The sequence below is a fragment of the Onychostoma macrolepis genome, chromosome 02, assembly GCF_012432095.1.
Source record: "Onychostoma macrolepis isolate SWU-2019 chromosome 02, ASM1243209v1, whole genome shotgun sequence".
NCBI lineage: Eukaryota > Metazoa > Chordata > Actinopteri > Cypriniformes > Cyprinidae > Onychostoma > Onychostoma macrolepis.
Genome location: NC_081156.1, coordinates 4,807,097 through 4,824,762, shown reverse-complemented (window position 1 = coordinate 4,824,762; position 17,666 = coordinate 4,807,097). Strand labels below are relative to the sequence as shown.

The following is a 17,666-nucleotide window of genomic DNA, read 5'->3' as shown; positions in this document are numbered from 1 at the left end:
AAAAACATTAAACAAGATTCATTCAAGATTCACTTAATCTTAAAATATCTTCACTTATTTGGAATGCATTTTCTAAGAACAAACTTAATATTTACCATGAGATTAGTAATACGACAATGAACCTACAAGTTGTAAGAACACACACTCATACTCATACATACATACATATATATATATATATATATATATATATATATATATATTTTCAGAGTCTGAAGTTACCTTGGTAAAAGACCACGATGTCGTTTATATAACATGGACTTTTACAATGGTAACTTAAGCCTAAAATATGTTAACAAGGCAGGTAAGGATAGCTGACCAAATTAATCCTCAAATATTAGCGGATTTGATCTTTTAAAAACAACACTGATACAGCTACATATGCTACGTATACATTATTTTATAAATAATGTAAATAACTTATTTTATTGTCTACTAATTACCAAAAATCGCAGTTCTGTCTCTCTAACTCAATGTATTCCAATTGCCCGCTATAAACTTCCTGGAACTATTGAGGTCTACTTGAATCACGTGACGATCGAGCGTTTTGAACTTCCGTTGTCGCAACTCTGTTTCTCAACGGCAGATTTACGGTATTAAACATGAAAACCCAGTTAGAATTACAACTTGATTTTCTGAAATAAAGCAGCTCTCCAGTGTGGAGCTAGCTAATGATAAAATGTTTTTATTAGTGGGGGAAAAATATTTAATTAAAGTGATAGTTTGTCTTACAGAAATCATTATCATAACCCTATACGGTAGGCTATTTTAAGACATTATGTTTTGAATAAAATAGTTTATCCAAAGCATCATCACTTACCTTTATTTTGATTCCTATCACTTACAAAAGGAGATGTTAGGCAGAATGATGTTACTTTTCCATGTAGCTAAATGGTGAGAGAGTGTCTCTGTCTGTCATCTCATTTTGTGTGATAAATACATCTATTTGTATAATGAATTGGTAACACTTTAACTAATGTTAACAAATGATACCTTATTGTAATGTATTAAGTAACATAAATGAACAATACATTTATTAAATTCATGTATTAATCTTTGCTAATGTTGGTTAATAAAAATACAGTTATTCATTGTTTGTTCATGTTAGTTCACAGTGCATTTACCAATGTTAAAAAACACAACTTGTGATTTTTATTAATGCATTAGTTTAGTAAATGCTGAAATTAACATTAACCAATATTAATAAATGCTGTAGAAGTATTGTTCATTCTTAGTTCATGTTAACTAATGTTAACCAATGAACCTTATTGTAAAGTGTTACCAATTAATTGTATAATAATTGTAATTACATAATATGCTTTTCTAAAGCTGAATTGACCTTTATGTTAGAATATGTATAACTTAATATTTTAACTAATTGCAAAAGCTGAATAATCAATCAAAGTGTACTGATTAATCAGTGAAATAATCGACGATTAGTCGGCCTAATAATAGTTAGATTAATCGATTATCAAAATAATCGTTTGTTGCAGCCCTAGTCACATTTGTTTGACAGCTGGAGACTGTGTCTATGTACCTGACGATTGTGTCTCTGTGTCCTTGTTGGTCCTGCTGTGTGTTGATCTTGTGTTTGAGGCGGCTGATCTCGCTGTCCAAACTCTTCGCTGTTCTCCTCACATCCAAGCGCTCGGGGCAAATTTCTGAGGCTTTCGCTATGGAAGCCTGTCAAAAATAGATTCAGTCAAACAAACGGCAATCTCTTCATATCTAATGGATCAGTGTAAGATGTCAGGGTTTGGTCACCTGTAACACCTGGTCCTTCTCATTCAAGGTCTTCTTTAGTGCCTCAATCATGACCACATGGGCTTTCCGCTTCTCTTCATAGTGTTTTTTGTGACTCCTCGCCAACTCCTGATCACTGTTGCTCAATTGCTCCTACAAGCAATCACATAAAAACAAATCTGTTTACTAGATTGGACACATTGATAATTAAGAATGTGTGCTGATGTGGACTGTTCAGTAGTGAACTTGAAGATCCTTATTTTAAAGCTTGACAGCCTTCCATTTTTAAACTTTAGCTAAGAGGAATTAGGACTCTGGTGGTTAAAAGCTGTCCACTGATGATGTTACACACACTCTTGCCTTCTTCTCTAACCTTAATGGGCTCAGCTTCCTCTGCGATGCTGTTAAAAGCTTCCCTCTGCTGCTGGGAGAGCTGCTCAGCCTCCTCATATTCCCTCTTGTGTGTCAGCACCTGATTCCGTGCAGCTTCAAATTCCTCTCGACAAACACTTATTCGGCTGCTGAGCTCCTCCAGTTCCTCTTCCTGAACACAGAGCCATAATTAGACACAGAAACCCACAGAAACATTTATCTTTATAATGAGTCTGTTTGTTACCAAAGGTTTCAAGTCTTCTGACTGAGGTTCCTCAACATTTTGCAATTCTGTCAGCTCTGCTTGAAGCTTCCGACAACATTCCTGTTAGTCAAAATAAACAAAAAATACATATTAGAACATATTTGGTTAAAATGCTATGATGTGGTCAATGCACGGTAGGTATTTAATGACCTGGGCTTTCTTGCTGTCTTCATAGGCTCTGCGAAGAAGAGTCTGGTTCTGCCTCTCGTTGTCAGTGACCTGCTGCATGTCCTGCTGAAAGCGATCCAAATGTGTTCTCTGAGCATGTAAAGCAGACTGCAAATGTCTGCAGAACAAAGAAAAAAAAGGTTTTGATCTTTCTTGGTTGTTGATCAGATTAATAGAAAACTGTCCACATGAATAGGAATACTAAATCCAAGTCAACAACAAAATTAATGAAAAGCATCCAAATAAATGAACAAAAATATGGGGGTAAAAAAAAAAGGTAATGACAAGGTCTCAGTGCAGACGGGAGGCTTGACAAAGAAGATAGATTTTGAATTTTAAACTGTTACCATTCAAAAGTTAAAGGGGTGGTTGACTGCTTTTTTTCTAGGGTTGATTGTGTTTATGGGGTGCAGTCTAACATGAGTTAATGCTTCGTTTAAAAAAAAAAAAAAATGCATTTTCACATAATTTACCTTTATTCTACACCACTTTGTACCTTCTATGAACGCTCTGATGATTTCCTGGTTATATAAAGCCCTTTCCTCAGAAATACGCGATGGGCTCAGATTGGTTAGCTGGTCCAGTGTGTTGTGATTGGCTAAACCACCTCTAGTGCACATCTAAACGTCCCGCCCCTCACCTCAAGTGGTATGTGCTCCGATGGCGTTGTCTATATTGCTTATCAATTTGAGCCCGATTGAGACCCAGAGAATATTAGTGAAGAGGATTCCGCAGAACCTGTGCAAGCACGGCTCTTAATGGTATGTTTGTTTGTTGTTGTCTCATACTTTTAGATACGCTGTTATTTGTAAAAGCTACTTCTTATGTTAGCTTTTAATACACGGTTTTATCCTGATTAAAGCTTTAATTCAGCAGAATACATGATTGCATTGTAGCATTTTTGTAAATTGTTTATTTTGTAACAGTAATAAGAGTTTGACAGCAAGTATTGCTCGCTATCAATACTATCGCGTGCATGTCCATGTTTAACACTTCTCGTAGCTATGTGAAAAATACTTGTGAATCCAATAGAATCGTTAGAAGATAGAATCACGATTCATGTATGAATAGATTTTTTCGTGCACCCCTAGTTTGACGGCATGGCAACTACTCTTCCTCTTCTCTAAAGCAGCGCAACATGGCCTCGCCCCCTTTGTTGCATGTTCTCGGGGATGGGGTTTATGCAAATTTCAGGGTTTGTGATGTCACCAACCCGGGAAGAAGCTCGTCGTAGTCCCTATCAGCCGTAACTGTAGGTCTTAAACTGGCATAATTTTAAAAGACAATATCTCCGTTTGCATTGAACTTTCAGCGTCGTAACTTTGCAGATATTGTTTATGCTCAAACAGCAACATTACACGCTATCTAACGTTAAAAAAGTGAAAATCACAAATCAACCACCCCTTAAATAAAGAGTCTTCTATGCTTACCAAGACTGCAATTTGATTAAATTTTTTTTTTAAATAAATGTTTTCTCTTTTAATAAATTTTAAAATGCAATTTATTCCTGTGATGGTAAAACAGAATTTTCAGCATCATTACTGAATCTTCAGATCTTTCAGAAATCATTCTAATATGCTGATGCACAAGAAACATTTATTATTATTATTAAAATTGAATACAGTTGTAATGCTTCACATTGTAATGATTCATTTTTTCCCCCAGGTACTTTGATGAATACAAAGTTCGAAAGAACAAAATTTATTTGAAACTGCAATATTATAACATTATAAATGACTTTATCACTTTTTGAGCAATGTAATTTGCCCTTGCTGAATAAAAATACTAATTTCTTTAGGAAAAAAAAGGTATTGCTAAGGTGTTCCAAATTGTTGCTAGATGGCTGCTACAGGGTGTCTACAGATATGAAAAAGTTAAATTTAAGATTTAAGACCTTTTTAATACCACCTCATGTAAAATTTAAGACCAAACCTGTGAAGGAAATACACATTATATTACATATGCAAATGTAATATTTAATGTGTTTTTAAATTTAAAAAGAAAACAAAATATCATCGTTGTCAAAAATGCTATTTATTATTACGATATATAGAGAACTATCTGCAGACAATATCCCATACAAAATATCCCCTCAAAAGCTCCGCATCAGCAATATTTTTGGTGGTGTAAATGAAGCAATATTTTCATCAGTTTTCTATTCAGCTTTTACATATTTAAATCTGCATGTTTTTAATATTTACCCCAGGTTGTTATTTACCTCCATAAAGTCCAATATTTTTTAACCTTACTAAATGTATGCATCATCTTTCATGTCAAATTCTTACAACTGATGAAGAAATTTAATATACACAACAGGGCTGTTAGCAATCAAATTAAATAATTTGCACTACAAATTTACAACTGCAATAATGTTATGAGATTAATGTTTTAAATAAAAATTTTTGAATATACAAATAAGAAATTATGGTGGAAAAATGCATACTTTTAAACTAACTAAACCACCAGTAGGTGGCGGTAAGTCACTTATTCATTCAACCGAATCATTCAAAACACTGAATCATTCAGGAACAAAAATGCGAGTGCTGCTTGGAGAATGTGCAATACTTCTGATCTTTGTTTGGAGCTATTTTCGTTCTGTGAGTTTCTTTATGTTTGCCGTTATGCTCATTTGATTTGATTTCTCCATATAAGTCTCTCACAGAGACAGGCAGCATGAGCCTCAACAGCGCAACATTGATACCAGAAATACACTATCCATTATCGATCGCTTTTTACGCTGAATGTAATAAAATGTCACTTAAGTTTTAATCAGGCTATTCCGTCGGGAAAGTAAAATCCTCCAGCAATTTTGCAGTAAACTTGCATTAACCCATTTAAAGCAGCTAGGAGGCTTGTCAGCGAGCTGGTGGTATTCGACCTGCATTCTGCTACCACAACTCTCTCAGTAACTACAGCGCGCGCTGGGGGGATCTTCCGTCTGTCCAATGATTGTAAACAGTCACTGGGTCCATCAGACTGGTGAAACTTTTGCGGTAATGAGACCCACTGAATCTGAATTTAAGACATTTTAAGACTTTTTAAGGCCTTTTTTAAGCAAAAATTTATTTAATACATTTTAAGACTTTTTAAGGACCCGCGGCCACCCTGTGCTAGGTTGATCTGGGTGGTTGATACAAGTTAACTAGTTAAACAGATACTAATGTTACTGGTAAGATGTATCACACCCAGACATACCATCAGACCATCTGTTTATAATTGTGCGCCCTTGTAGTTCTGTTGTATGCCGCTTTAAATGCCTGAATTTTTTAAAGTCAGCTAGATTTTTATGAAAATGTTTTTATCATTCATCAGCTGGAAATAATCATTCTGAAAGTGATTCCAATTATATGATTCTTCTGTCATCTCAAGTGGTCTGTTGTTTTTCCATCTCATCTGTTTATTCATGACTGTAAATCAAGGCAGTGTTGCCATTAGGCCTCATGCTTCAGGTCAAAATTAGTGCTGTCAATCAATAAAAAACAAAAAAACCCCACTAAAATCACACATTTTTCTGAAATTAATCATAAAAGGCCCCGCCCCTGCATTAACGGTGTTAAATAATTTTAACACGTTAAACTGAAAAAATGAATCGCCTTTGCTAACGCGCTAATTTTGACAGCACTAGTCAAAATACGTTGCATGTACAAATTTCGGTCTCAAGTTAAGGATTTAGAAAAAAACTAAAGACCTAAATTGTGGTAACTAATTGAATTTCTTTTTGAAAAGAATCCAGACATCTGCTTTTCATATTTTCAAACCTGATATCCTCTTCGACATCTCTGCTGAGGTATTGTGCTCTGCTCTGTTCGGAGGAGTAGTAACGGTTAGAGAAGACCTGGTCCCCCTCACGCGTGAAGGCCTCCCTGCAGTTATATGGTCGTTCTACACCCTGCATGACCCTTCTTGCATCTTTAGCGTTCTGTGGGAAAATCAAAACAGAGCTCTTCACTTCACAGGATGTGGAAACACACCATGATCAAACAGGGACATGCTCATCTGCCTCCTCATGGTCTTACCTTGATGAGCAGAATGGTTTCAATTCCCCTCATGTCGATCAAGCAGTTGGCCACAACTGGATTCTCAATCTCAAGTGCCTGGAGCACAGTTGGATATTCTTGGTGATTGACAGCCCTGAAAACCAAGAAAAAAAGAAAAATATTTAATTCATCTTTTTAATCATACACGTTTTCTTTTGTGATTTGACAGATAAACTACAAACTATTGGCTACAAACCAAAGACGTGAAGTTCTGGCTAGAAACCGACAAGCTGAAACTTTCTAAATGACATTAGTAAGGAAAAACAGTCAAGTGGGTCATCAGCTCTGGTTTTTCCTGACTTTTTACACAATAACTTTAGATCAACTGGTAAATGTGGATTTACTGTTATATTAATAGCTTTTAATACAATGACACCAAATTGGCAGAGAATTAAAATAAGGCAGAAAACAGTGGTAATCATTCCTAAATGAGATAACAGATCAGTTAAGGTGATCTGTAGCTACCTGCCCCTGACGTCATAGACCGTGTTGATAAATGTGCTGACGATGATGAGAGGTCGTCTGCCCTGCTGGAAGTGGCGACTCATAATTCTCTGTAACTCTCTCTCATCAGCGTGGTTATCGCAACAGAAAGCTGACATCAGAGCCTTCAGACAACACTCCACTGCAAGACCCAGCTCCGGATCCCGCAGTCGGATACAGAATCCTAGAAACAAAATACAACATATGACACTGTTTCTCCTAAAGCCCAAAGTTTACTTCAATTGTGACGAAACACATAGCATTTCATTGTGTACATGAACACATGGGCACCAGAATGTTTCATCCCTGCCCATTGACTGCCCTATTTTTCTCCAGAAGTGATGACTAATCAAATTTATTTTAAAAGTAACCCCCTGATTGGTTCAGATACTTACCGAGCGGTCCAACAGGTTTCTTCCTGAACTGACCCCGCCGGTGAGCCTCATCTATAGCCTTTAGCAGTGCTGGCATATGCTGTCCAAAACGACAAAGTTGGTTATCTCGACTGCTTTCCATTGCAGCCAGGTCACGTTGCTTAGATTCCATCGCTCGCAGCAGGTCCTGCTTTTCACGGCTACGAAATGAAGAGAAAAGGAAGATTGCAAGATAGACAAAGTGAGACCGGTCAACAGATAAAATAAGAATTAGAAACAAGGACATTTTTGTTGTATATTTAAGATCCAGTGAACCCAAAAGTTTGGGACCACTAGAGGTAGTAGAAATGCTTCCCCCCCCCCCCCCCACCTTTTTCCTATTTGAATTAGTTAACATTTTTTATGTGATCAAATTTTCAATGAAAGCAAGAAAATCTGCTGGGACTTCCCATGATCAGTGTCAGTAATAGAGTGGAACAGTTGGGTTTCAGAACTAAAAAAAAAATCATATTCATTTTCTCCACAGAAAAACTGATTTTGAATGATAACTTTAAGAATTTTTAAGACAAACTGTGAGCTCAGAGGTGGTTAATTGATGGCACACACTTCTGTTGAAGCAGCATTATTTCAACTTCTTTCTTAAATAATTGTGGTCAAAAGCAGAATTCCTGGTGAATATCTACCCATGATTCTGCAGAGAAATCTGTTTCTATATGTATAATCAACATCTTTAAATTTTTTATTCAATTACAGCATTCACAATGCTTCGTGGGTAGTTCTTTCATTAAAGCCATTATGTACACAGTCTGGCCTATATTTCTGCTGGAGGTCCTGGACATCTTTTTTTAGACACATGGATTCTTTTTAAAACCAACAGATAAAAAATCAATAAGTGACTGACTCTGTTAGAAATCTTATAATGATTAATTTTCACGGCCGCCTTTGATCATATTTACCAAGGGTGCCGATATTTTTGGCCATGACTGTATATATTAGCCTATATATATATTTTTTCTGCTCATTATTTAGGCCGTTTTTCTCTTTCGGCCAAAAATCGAAAATGAGATTTTTGGCCAATAATTTTCGACTTTTCCAGGCCTGAACATTGTAAAATTCCCAGATATTTCTAAACATCATAGTGGGATCCCTGTGTATAGAAAAGACTTTTACCAACAACTGCACTAACCTCATTTTACCCAGTCTGTCTTTAGCTGCGGCGCCGGCCTGTTGAAACTGATCGATCTGCTGAGCCAGTGTGGAGTCCTGGAAATGTAGTTGTTCCAGCTCAGCCTGAATGTGATTCATCTTCTCCACACGAGCATGAGTGTCAGCTGAGTTCGTCTGACTTATGCTGGACAGAGAGGAGGGGTTGGGTCATAATGAAACAGCTGGAAATGGTACAAGGATAATGTTATGTAACGTTGTTTCCTTTTGGTACACTTTTGAAGTACCTGTGTTTGAGTTCTCGGATCCGCTTGTTAAGCTGATCTTTATCCTTTTCAAGGTCTCTCAAGTTAGTCTTTTTACGATGAAGACCAGCCTAAACCAAGAAAAATGAAAAACAAAAAGCACTGAGAATTGAGCACATAAAGTTTCCTATTTCCCTTCTTATGGTGTTGTGATTGTGCACCTCAGCGGCTTTGAGATCTCGGTTGCGCGCCTGTGCTCGGCTCTTCAGTTCAACGCACTGTGGCTGCAGCTGCTGCATCCGCTGCGTCACACCCTCCAGCTGATCCTGCAACTGTCCCAATATCCCGTTGGCCTCCTGAACTTTCCCCTACAAACAAGCAAAACCCAAAATAGACACACTGCACATTACCGTGAATCAAACAAAATTAGATTTTCACTAAGTATTTCTTCAATAAAATAACTAGGGCTGCTGGCTGTGCACATCCCAACAGAGCTCTGTAATTCCAGCAAAAAGCTTTGAGGGTTGCTGAAAGATGGCAGTATGGAAGCTAGAATATCAATGCCGTTAAAGTCATGATTCTACTGTGGCCAAGAGCAAATTTTTGTTTGCATTGTCCTAGCAAATGACCTACTTTTGCAAATGGACTAAGCTATGCCATTATGGAAAAAAATGAATAAATCCTAATATTATTCACACTTTCCATGAGCCCATTAATGTCCGTAAGCTGCATAACTGTAGCTGTTCTTCTTTGGATTTCTGAGTATTTCTCATTATCATCAAAACACAGTAAGAATTACAATAGCAGGAAATCCTGGTGTGCCAAACCTGATTGTGCATCTAGTGTTAATATGCAATAAAAAAGCTGACAACCCAAAATAGTGCCATTGCACTTATAAATTGGTCATGTGTTGAGAAATAATCTTATTGTAAAAATGAGATGAAAACAAGGCAAAATTGGCCGTTTCAATCCAATTGGCTGTTTTTAAGTAACTCTTGAGCATGTCTGATAAAGAAATTGATTGGTTAGCAGCATCAAATCTTTGAACATTATTCAACTTTTGTTTTAAGCACTTTGTAGTAGGTTATTTGAAAATCATTTTTACAAATGTTTTAGGTGTTTTCAATACAAGAGTTTGACTGTTGTGCCATTACTTGAATTTTTTTCATGTCAGTCTATATCAAGTATAAACTCCCACATCTGCTAGGAGGAGAAACCTCAGCAAGCGCAAACATAGCTGCCAGGTGTTGTGCAACAGGACCACCAAATGCACAATAACATCAACACTCATTTCATACTTTTTTTTTTTGCCTGTCCTTTCTCACTTTATATAACTTTTTGTGTGTGTAAAAGTATCTGTAATTTTATGTAACCAGTGCTCTGGAAATGTAAAGGTTTTTTTTCCCATGCCAATGACGCTACCTGAATCTATACTGTGGAATAATGTTTTCTGCTAAACCTGCCCCTAAAGTGTTAAATGTTTTTATTTTGACTGATTTAGATTTAGTCATTTTGCAGACGCTTTTATCCAAAGCGACTTACAATTTAAACATCAGTCTCATTCTAGCCAAAAACACCTACTTAGGCAGGAAAAGCTGAAATCTGGCCCAAACTATCTTGTAGTCAAATATGTGGCTTCATGAATACTAGAGGAAACTGGACCACAGAAACTTCAGAAAATATTCAGTCACCTCCCACTCTTCCACCTTCTGGTCAAATTTGACAGTGGCCTTCTCTTCAGCTGTGATTCGTTCTGTCATTGGCTTCATCTCCTGCTCCACCTCTGCCACCTGATGTACATGGACATACATTTCAGTATTAGGCCACAATCTTCGGTTATGAGATATTTGAAGCATGTGATCTTCTAGAGATGGGAACCATAAATAATTCATGATTCAGGTTCAATCAGTGAATGAGTTGTTTACAATGGTTAAAACAGATGAATTCTGAGTCATTCTGACTGAATAATTAAAAAATCCATTCGTTTGTCAATCAGACTGGTCAGGCTGTACATTACATGCAACTCAACAGAAATGTGCCCTTAAAAGTATAAAAACCACAGAATACCTTTACAAAGATTATATGATTATAATATGAAAGTGATAAAATCTGATTAGGAAATGATATTATTGTTGTGTTCATTTTTATTTGAGCCACGCAGTCACAGCTCATGTTATGCTGGCAGTGATTCCTAACCAGAGCCCAGGCCATCTGATTCTTCAGCTCATCCAACTTCTGCTGCATTTCATCAAGTGAAGCCAGACTTTTATAGCGCTCTTCTTTTTCACGGTACTTTCTCTTCAGCTCTTGTAGAGTCTGTGTGAGAAGAAATGGTGTGCCAGAAGTCAGAGAGTGAAAGAAAATCATAAAGAGCATCTAGTTTAGCAATCAAATCAGATACGGTTTCCAAAGCTGCTCCATCCAATACATAACTTCAGTTCAGTTACATAAACCACTATGTAAATGTGATTATTTCAGCACTCACCTCCCTGTGCTTCTCCACTGTATTCTGGGTCATGGTCTTGGTCTTCATGATATAGGTGTAATCTTCTTTCATCTGATCAAGCTGAGTGGCCTTCATGAAAAACTAAAGAAAAAGAGCAAAGCAAATTTCAAGTTTGTATTTGTTATGAGAGGAACAAATGCACAAACACACACAAAGTCTCACTTTATATTTGTCGCCCTCTCCTTTGGAGTGGAGGAAGTGTTTACTCATTTCCTGAGTTAGGATAGAGACTGGATTGTCCACCTGAGTATGAAAAAACAATCAGATAAATCAAAACAGATCATTTAAATAGTTTTGTTAGCAAACATTTAGAGAATTGAGAGGATCTTTAGCCTTACCTGGATGTTAAAGTGATCCAAAATGGAGATCAGTTCCTCCTTTTTTGATGACACTAAGTGACCTGGGAGACAAATCAATTTGTCAGATTTATGTGCCAACTCATCTGTCATGTGGTAGAAACCAATCAAATTAGGCAGATGTCACCATGGACAGGTTGCGTGACTTGCCCTCATCCTCAAACCCCATGAACAAAACTATGCAAGGTAAAATAAATATAACCCAGACTACAACAAATACAGGTTCACTAAAGAGTATAAACATGGTTCGTACCAACCACAGTGTGTTTTCTGCAGTAAAATACTGGGCATGAAACCATCGAATTTGGTATGACTGACAACTTTGGTACTTGATATCCAATCTAAAGCAAAAGCGGCGGAGCACCACAGATGCCACATATGTTGTGCACATGAGCATATCTGACTCAACTGGCTGTCGATTACACATCAGGAAAGAATTAGATGCTGGCTTTAATTACAAGCGCTTCAGCAAATCTTCACTTGCCTACTGTCACGAGAGCACAGACACGAACGTTATTTTGGAAAGCGTTAAAGCAACATTTCAACATGCAACAAATTCAACTGAAATTGTTATATGTATCTCTATTAAATGTAAATATAAACTGCCTTGTCAAGATTGAATTGCTCTAAAATTGTTACAAAATTAGCAAAAAAAAAAAGGGTAGTTTCGCGAGAACCAAGTACTGTTTGTTTACAACAAAGGAAAACCAGTTTCTTCTGGGCTTATATCGAAATCCTCCAACATTTTTCTTACCAAATCCTCATTTTGTACTTCTAATTCATGACCAGTGTTTTGTTTTGCTCTCTCCTCTGTGCTTCTGCATTTGTCACTTCTCACCGGAGTTAAACGTTACGCCTACATCATCCGCTGGAACGCCACTCTCTCGTGAATGCGCGCACACCAGTTAGCGGAAGCCAGATATTACGGTTCATAAAGTTTTACATATGTATATTTCTCTTACACAAACCCATCGGTTCGCTTCAGGAGGCCTTTATTAACTCCCTGGAGCCATCTTTTTATGATGGATGGATGTATTTTTTGGGCTTCAAAATTTCGACCCCCAATCACTGCCATTATAAACTGTGGGAGAGCCAGGACAATTTTTTATATACCTCTGACTGTATTTGTCTGAAAAAAGAAAGTCATATAAAGGGTTGGGTATCGTTTGAATTTTATCGATTTCGATTCTTATCGATTCCTAGTTTTGATTCCAATTAGATAAAAAATCCAATATAAAAAAAAAAAATGAAGTCAAACATTTAGAAGTCAAAGTCTGAATAACATCAGCAGCCTACAGAACACTTACAAGAGGAAGTTTTGCCTATGCTTTTAACAAAAATACCACAGCAAAAACAAGTAGACTTATATAAAATGTTAGTGTTAAAGACAAGTAAACAGTGATAAAATAGGAACAAACTAATCAATTTGCAAAAGCATAAATAAATACAACTGAACCAAATTTCAGGTACAGAAACTGTAATTAAAAGTTTAAAAATACTGCATAATTTTCTTTTCATGAATAAAATATAGATTAATTAAAGATATTCAGTCAAGATCAGTGAATGACTTTCTTTTGTTCTTTGATTAACATTAATGACAGGCAGTGCGTTTATTAGGCTGCTGTCTCTTTAACACTGAACGCACACAGATCTAAAAATATTGTACACGTGCATTTTCTTTCTCATCTGTTCATGTTCATGTTTACGTTTATGATGATATACTGATGTAGTTTTCTGCATACTGGTCGATAAATATGAAAGAAGTCAGTTCCGGTTCGGAACAACCTTTTCTGCAGTGAAATGCAAGGAACGGCTCGAGAAAGGATGCAAACCGGGAACCTGCACCGAGACCGCTGTTCTCTGTGCTCACGCTTCAGGCTTGTGCGCTGCACGCAAACAGCGCGCAAGTTCTTTCCATGCACTTAAATCGTTTTGAATTACATTAAAATACGAACACAGGAATTGTTAAGTAGAATCGAAATGCACGCGTCTTATCGGTTCTTGGAAATTTGGAACCGGTTCTAAAATGGAACCAGTTTTCAATACCCAGCCCTAGTTATATACATCTAGGATGTCTTGAGGGTGAGTAAATCATGGGGTAATTTTCATTTTTGGGTTAACTATCCCTTTAAACAAGTTGATTGGATTATTTTTACAATATCTTTGTGAACTCTTTGAAGTGTCAAAGGTTTTGGGCGAATGCACTTTCAATGGAACGACAGAAATCTCTCAGGTTTCATTAAATATATCCTTATTTATGTTTTGCACATGAACAAGGACCTTATGGGTTTGGAGCATCACGAGGGTGATTAAATGATGACAATTTTTTTTGGATAAACTTTGTCTTTAACTCACAGTCTTAATTGAAACTACCCAAATTAAGTGAGTACCCAAAGGTGAAATGGTTCTGTATTTGTAAGTATACCTGTTTTATTTCTTAGTTTATATGTCCGCATTCCCTCGCTGGAGATACGAAGATCTACGATGATGGACTGGCCAAACACTTCTGGCTTATACGCATCACGACCCCTGTTCCTCAGAGTGATGGACACATCTGCAGAACTATACATTCCAGAAACAAAAACAGTGTGAGAGACCATAAATAGACTGTGACTACATGCAGAGAAATCCGGATAGGTGTGTCGTACCTCTCTCCTTCCTTCACAAATCCTTTGAGTGAGGAGCCTCTGTTCGTGGTGTGAGCTTTACCGCCCAGGGCTACAATCAGAGCTGTCAGCACGGCACTTTTTCCACCTAACACACAAAAACAAATGAAACAACGATAAATAAAAGCCATAAAAACTTTGCCAACGTTGATAACAAGCAATAACCACTGTCACAAAACTGTGTCCCTTGATATGTTTTCTTCTTATTGTAGGTAATTATATGCCTATTTAAAAATACATGATTATGTAATCTATCATCCAAATTACAGATAACTACAGTACTTCACCCCCCCCCCCCACCCATTAATTTAGCATTACATATTTTGCTGACCAATGAATCCACTGCAGTGAATCCTTAACAATGGATTTCTTTACAAATATGCAAAAAACAAAACAAAAAAAACATTAATTGAAAGTCTTTAGCTGTTTTGCGGATTATTGTGATGTCAGCTGTTTGGACTCTCATTCTGACGGCACCCATTCACTGCAGAGGATCCATTGGTAAGCAAGTGATGTAATGCTACATTTCTCCAAATCTGTTCCAATGAGGAAAAAACTTCTTGAGGGTGAGTACATTTTCAGCAAATATTCATTTTTGGGTGGTTAGTTGGTTGTTGTATTTAAATATATTGACATTGAAACTTCACTGGCTATTACATGGTAGATACAAATTATACATCAACAATATAATATAATAAATAAAACATATGTACACATATTTCATAAAATTTTACTTTCAAAATAAAAAAGGACAATATTTTTGTACATACAAAAGATTCTTGTACTTGTGATAAAAATATTTTATTGGGATCTTATAAAACAAATTTTTGGGTGAACTGTTCCTTTAATTAGTTTATTTCAAACAGCTGTCAGTTGATCAAGGTTCAAACTTAGTGACCTCTTATAATTTGATGCAAGAAATAATTCTGTGAGGCACAGTGCACACTTTTATGGCTGCAATGTTCCCCAATCAGGGCTCTGTGGCCCCCTAGTGGTCCAGACTGTGGTGTACCTATTTTACTGCTTAAAGTGAAAAGTGAAGTGATGTGTGGCCAAGTATGGTGAACACACACACACACACACACACACACACACTCGGAGCAGTGGGCAGCCAATGCTGCGGCGCCTGGGGAGCAGTTGGGGGTTTGGTGCCTTGCTCAAGGGTCTCACCTCAGTCGTGGTATTGAAGGTGGAGAGAGCGCTGGTTATTCACTCCCCCCACTGACAATTCCTGCCGGACCTGAGACTCGAACCCGCAACCTTCGGGTTACAAGTCAGACTCTAACTAATTAAGCCAAGCCAACCTCAAAGAACTAGCGGCGACGCAAGCCGATGGTGTTGTCGCCTCGCGTCGGACAAAAAAGCTGCATGTGAACACACCACACAGACAGGGCTGCTGCTGGCCAAACGGGTACCCTAAGCAGAATTGTATTGTTGTGCCCCCTCTGTCAAATATTATGGAAGTAAAAAAAAAATAGGGATCAATATAGAACTTTAATAAAATATAAAAGTAAATAAATTGTAATTAAATTACATTATTTACAAATTACAGTTGTAGCTCTAGACAGTTACCTACAGCTACAATTTACAGTAGTCCGATTGATTTTTGTAGTCTCAAGCATTCAGAAATCACGCAAAAGAAAATTAAGCAGTTTTACTACGATAAAACCATAGTAAATTGTTTAAAGGGTTGTGATGTCCACATGTTTTTGTTATTTGTTAAATTATAGAGGCTGTAGCATTTCTATCGCAAAAAGGTGGCCAAAAATTAAATATTAAGTGGATATTTGAATTAGCTGTTTGGTCTGTATTAAACAAGGACTTGATCGTCCTGTAAGTGTAACAGCAGCAATTACCAGGCCTTTGGTGCCCTTTACAGGTAATAACATGTAATGTACATGTTTATTTTGTATTACATTATGTATTTTAACATTGTTATTCAATGAAACCATATAATTATTAATTAACCAATCATTATTGCCTCATTGTTTTTATATAATGCATTTTAAGTAATTTCACGGCTGATGTTGGCTTAGGTCTGTTTTTATAACCACAAAAAAATATTATCCTAGTACTTCTTTGTAAACTATTATTTGAAGTAACAAAACCATGGTTAATTTGTGGTTACCATGGTTACAAGAACAATGATTTTTGGTTTTATTTGTAGTAAAACCATGGCTAAGTTTCGTAAGGGAAAATATTAGATGCGTTGTTGGTGGTTAAATTATTACCGACATTAAAACGCGTTATTAACGTCAGCCAAAAAAGTTTCACAGGATTATGAATGTAGCCTACCTGAAAGTGATGCACGGGCTTCATTTTTTTATTTTTATTTTCTCGGCGCCGGATTGCTGATGTCTTTTCACGGGTATAGTTGTCCATAAATTATGATCATTTGCATTCTGCCGCAAACATGAGGTGCGAGTGGATGCGGGAATGGCACGTCACGTGTGCTTAGCCTGCTGCCTACTGTGTTCACCGTAAAATGCTTTTTTTAATAATGATATATGTGTTCATGTTTATATTTTTATTTATGTATATGTAAGATTTTTTTTTTTTTTGAGCAACTGGCATGGTGCCCCCTTGGGAGATGGTACCCTACGCAAACTGCGTACTCTGCGTATAGGGAGCTGCGGTACTGCACACAGACTACAGCCGACTGCAAACTGAACACGTGCGTTCTGTGCCTGCGTGAGAGGAGTTAGCTGTCTATATCAGCAGCTATCAATAGTAAATATTCGTTATTCAAATGGAGAAACCATTATATAAACGCAGATATATGAAACGTAAACAAAGCAGCGCTTGCTTACCATTTTGAATATCAGTAACGTTGATAACTTTCATTATTTTAAGCAGCTCGTTGTTATGAAAACATTTGCATATTGGGATGCTTGGGCAAGATCATGTCACATCAAAAAAACAGCTTTTTGTCTGTGCAGCCTTCATTCACCTGCCCGCTTTTTAATCACTTTTGCTTTAATTCTCCTGCAGGGACTCGTTCGTTAAACTGAACATCCAATCAGAGTTCTCTCTCTCATCGACGGTCCGCGACGGCTGATGCCAATTCAACATGTTGAATCAGGCAAACTACCGCCTACGTGAGCCCGGTGAGTGGAACACATCAAACAAACTAGCCCAATGACCGACGGGTTTTAGGACACAAAATTAAAGGGGTCATATGACGTTGCTAAAAAGAACATTATTTTGTGTATTTGGTGTAATGCAATGTGTTTATGCAGATTAAGGTTTAAAAAAAAAACATTATTTTCCACATACTGTACATTAAT

The 17,666-nt window shown here is 36.9% G+C and overlaps 1 protein-coding gene across 1 annotated transcript in view; it reads right to left on the bottom strand.

Annotated features, from left to right (window-relative positions):
• si:dkey-119f1.1 (Structural maintenance of chromosomes protein 6-like) overlaps positions 1 to 17,666 on the bottom strand; it is a 36,003-nt gene that overhangs the window by 13,694 nt on the left and 4,643 nt on the right. The window contains exons 4-22 of the mRNA XM_058747876.1: positions 14,362 to 14,467; positions 14,139 to 14,275; positions 11,696 to 11,757; positions 11,520 to 11,600; positions 11,337 to 11,438; positions 11,048 to 11,167; positions 10,543 to 10,641; positions 9,073 to 9,219; positions 8,894 to 8,982; positions 8,629 to 8,793; positions 7,464 to 7,642; positions 7,051 to 7,252; positions 6,565 to 6,679; positions 6,307 to 6,467; positions 2,531 to 2,666; positions 2,360 to 2,440; positions 2,117 to 2,287; positions 1,765 to 1,896; positions 1,538 to 1,683 (exon numbers count right to left, since the gene is read on the bottom strand). Coding sequence (XP_058603859.1) covers positions 1,538 to 1,683; positions 1,765 to 1,896; positions 2,117 to 2,287; positions 2,360 to 2,440; positions 2,531 to 2,666; positions 6,307 to 6,467; positions 6,565 to 6,679; positions 7,051 to 7,252; positions 7,464 to 7,642; positions 8,629 to 8,793; positions 8,894 to 8,982; positions 9,073 to 9,219; positions 10,543 to 10,641; positions 11,048 to 11,167; positions 11,337 to 11,438; positions 11,520 to 11,600; positions 11,696 to 11,757; positions 14,139 to 14,275; positions 14,362 to 14,467 — 2,431 coding nt within the window. The remainder of the gene's footprint in view (positions 1 to 1,537; positions 1,684 to 1,764; positions 1,897 to 2,116; positions 2,288 to 2,359; positions 2,441 to 2,530; positions 2,667 to 6,306; positions 6,468 to 6,564; positions 6,680 to 7,050; positions 7,253 to 7,463; positions 7,643 to 8,628; positions 8,794 to 8,893; positions 8,983 to 9,072; positions 9,220 to 10,542; positions 10,642 to 11,047; positions 11,168 to 11,336; positions 11,439 to 11,519; positions 11,601 to 11,695; positions 11,758 to 14,138; positions 14,276 to 14,361; positions 14,468 to 17,666) is intronic.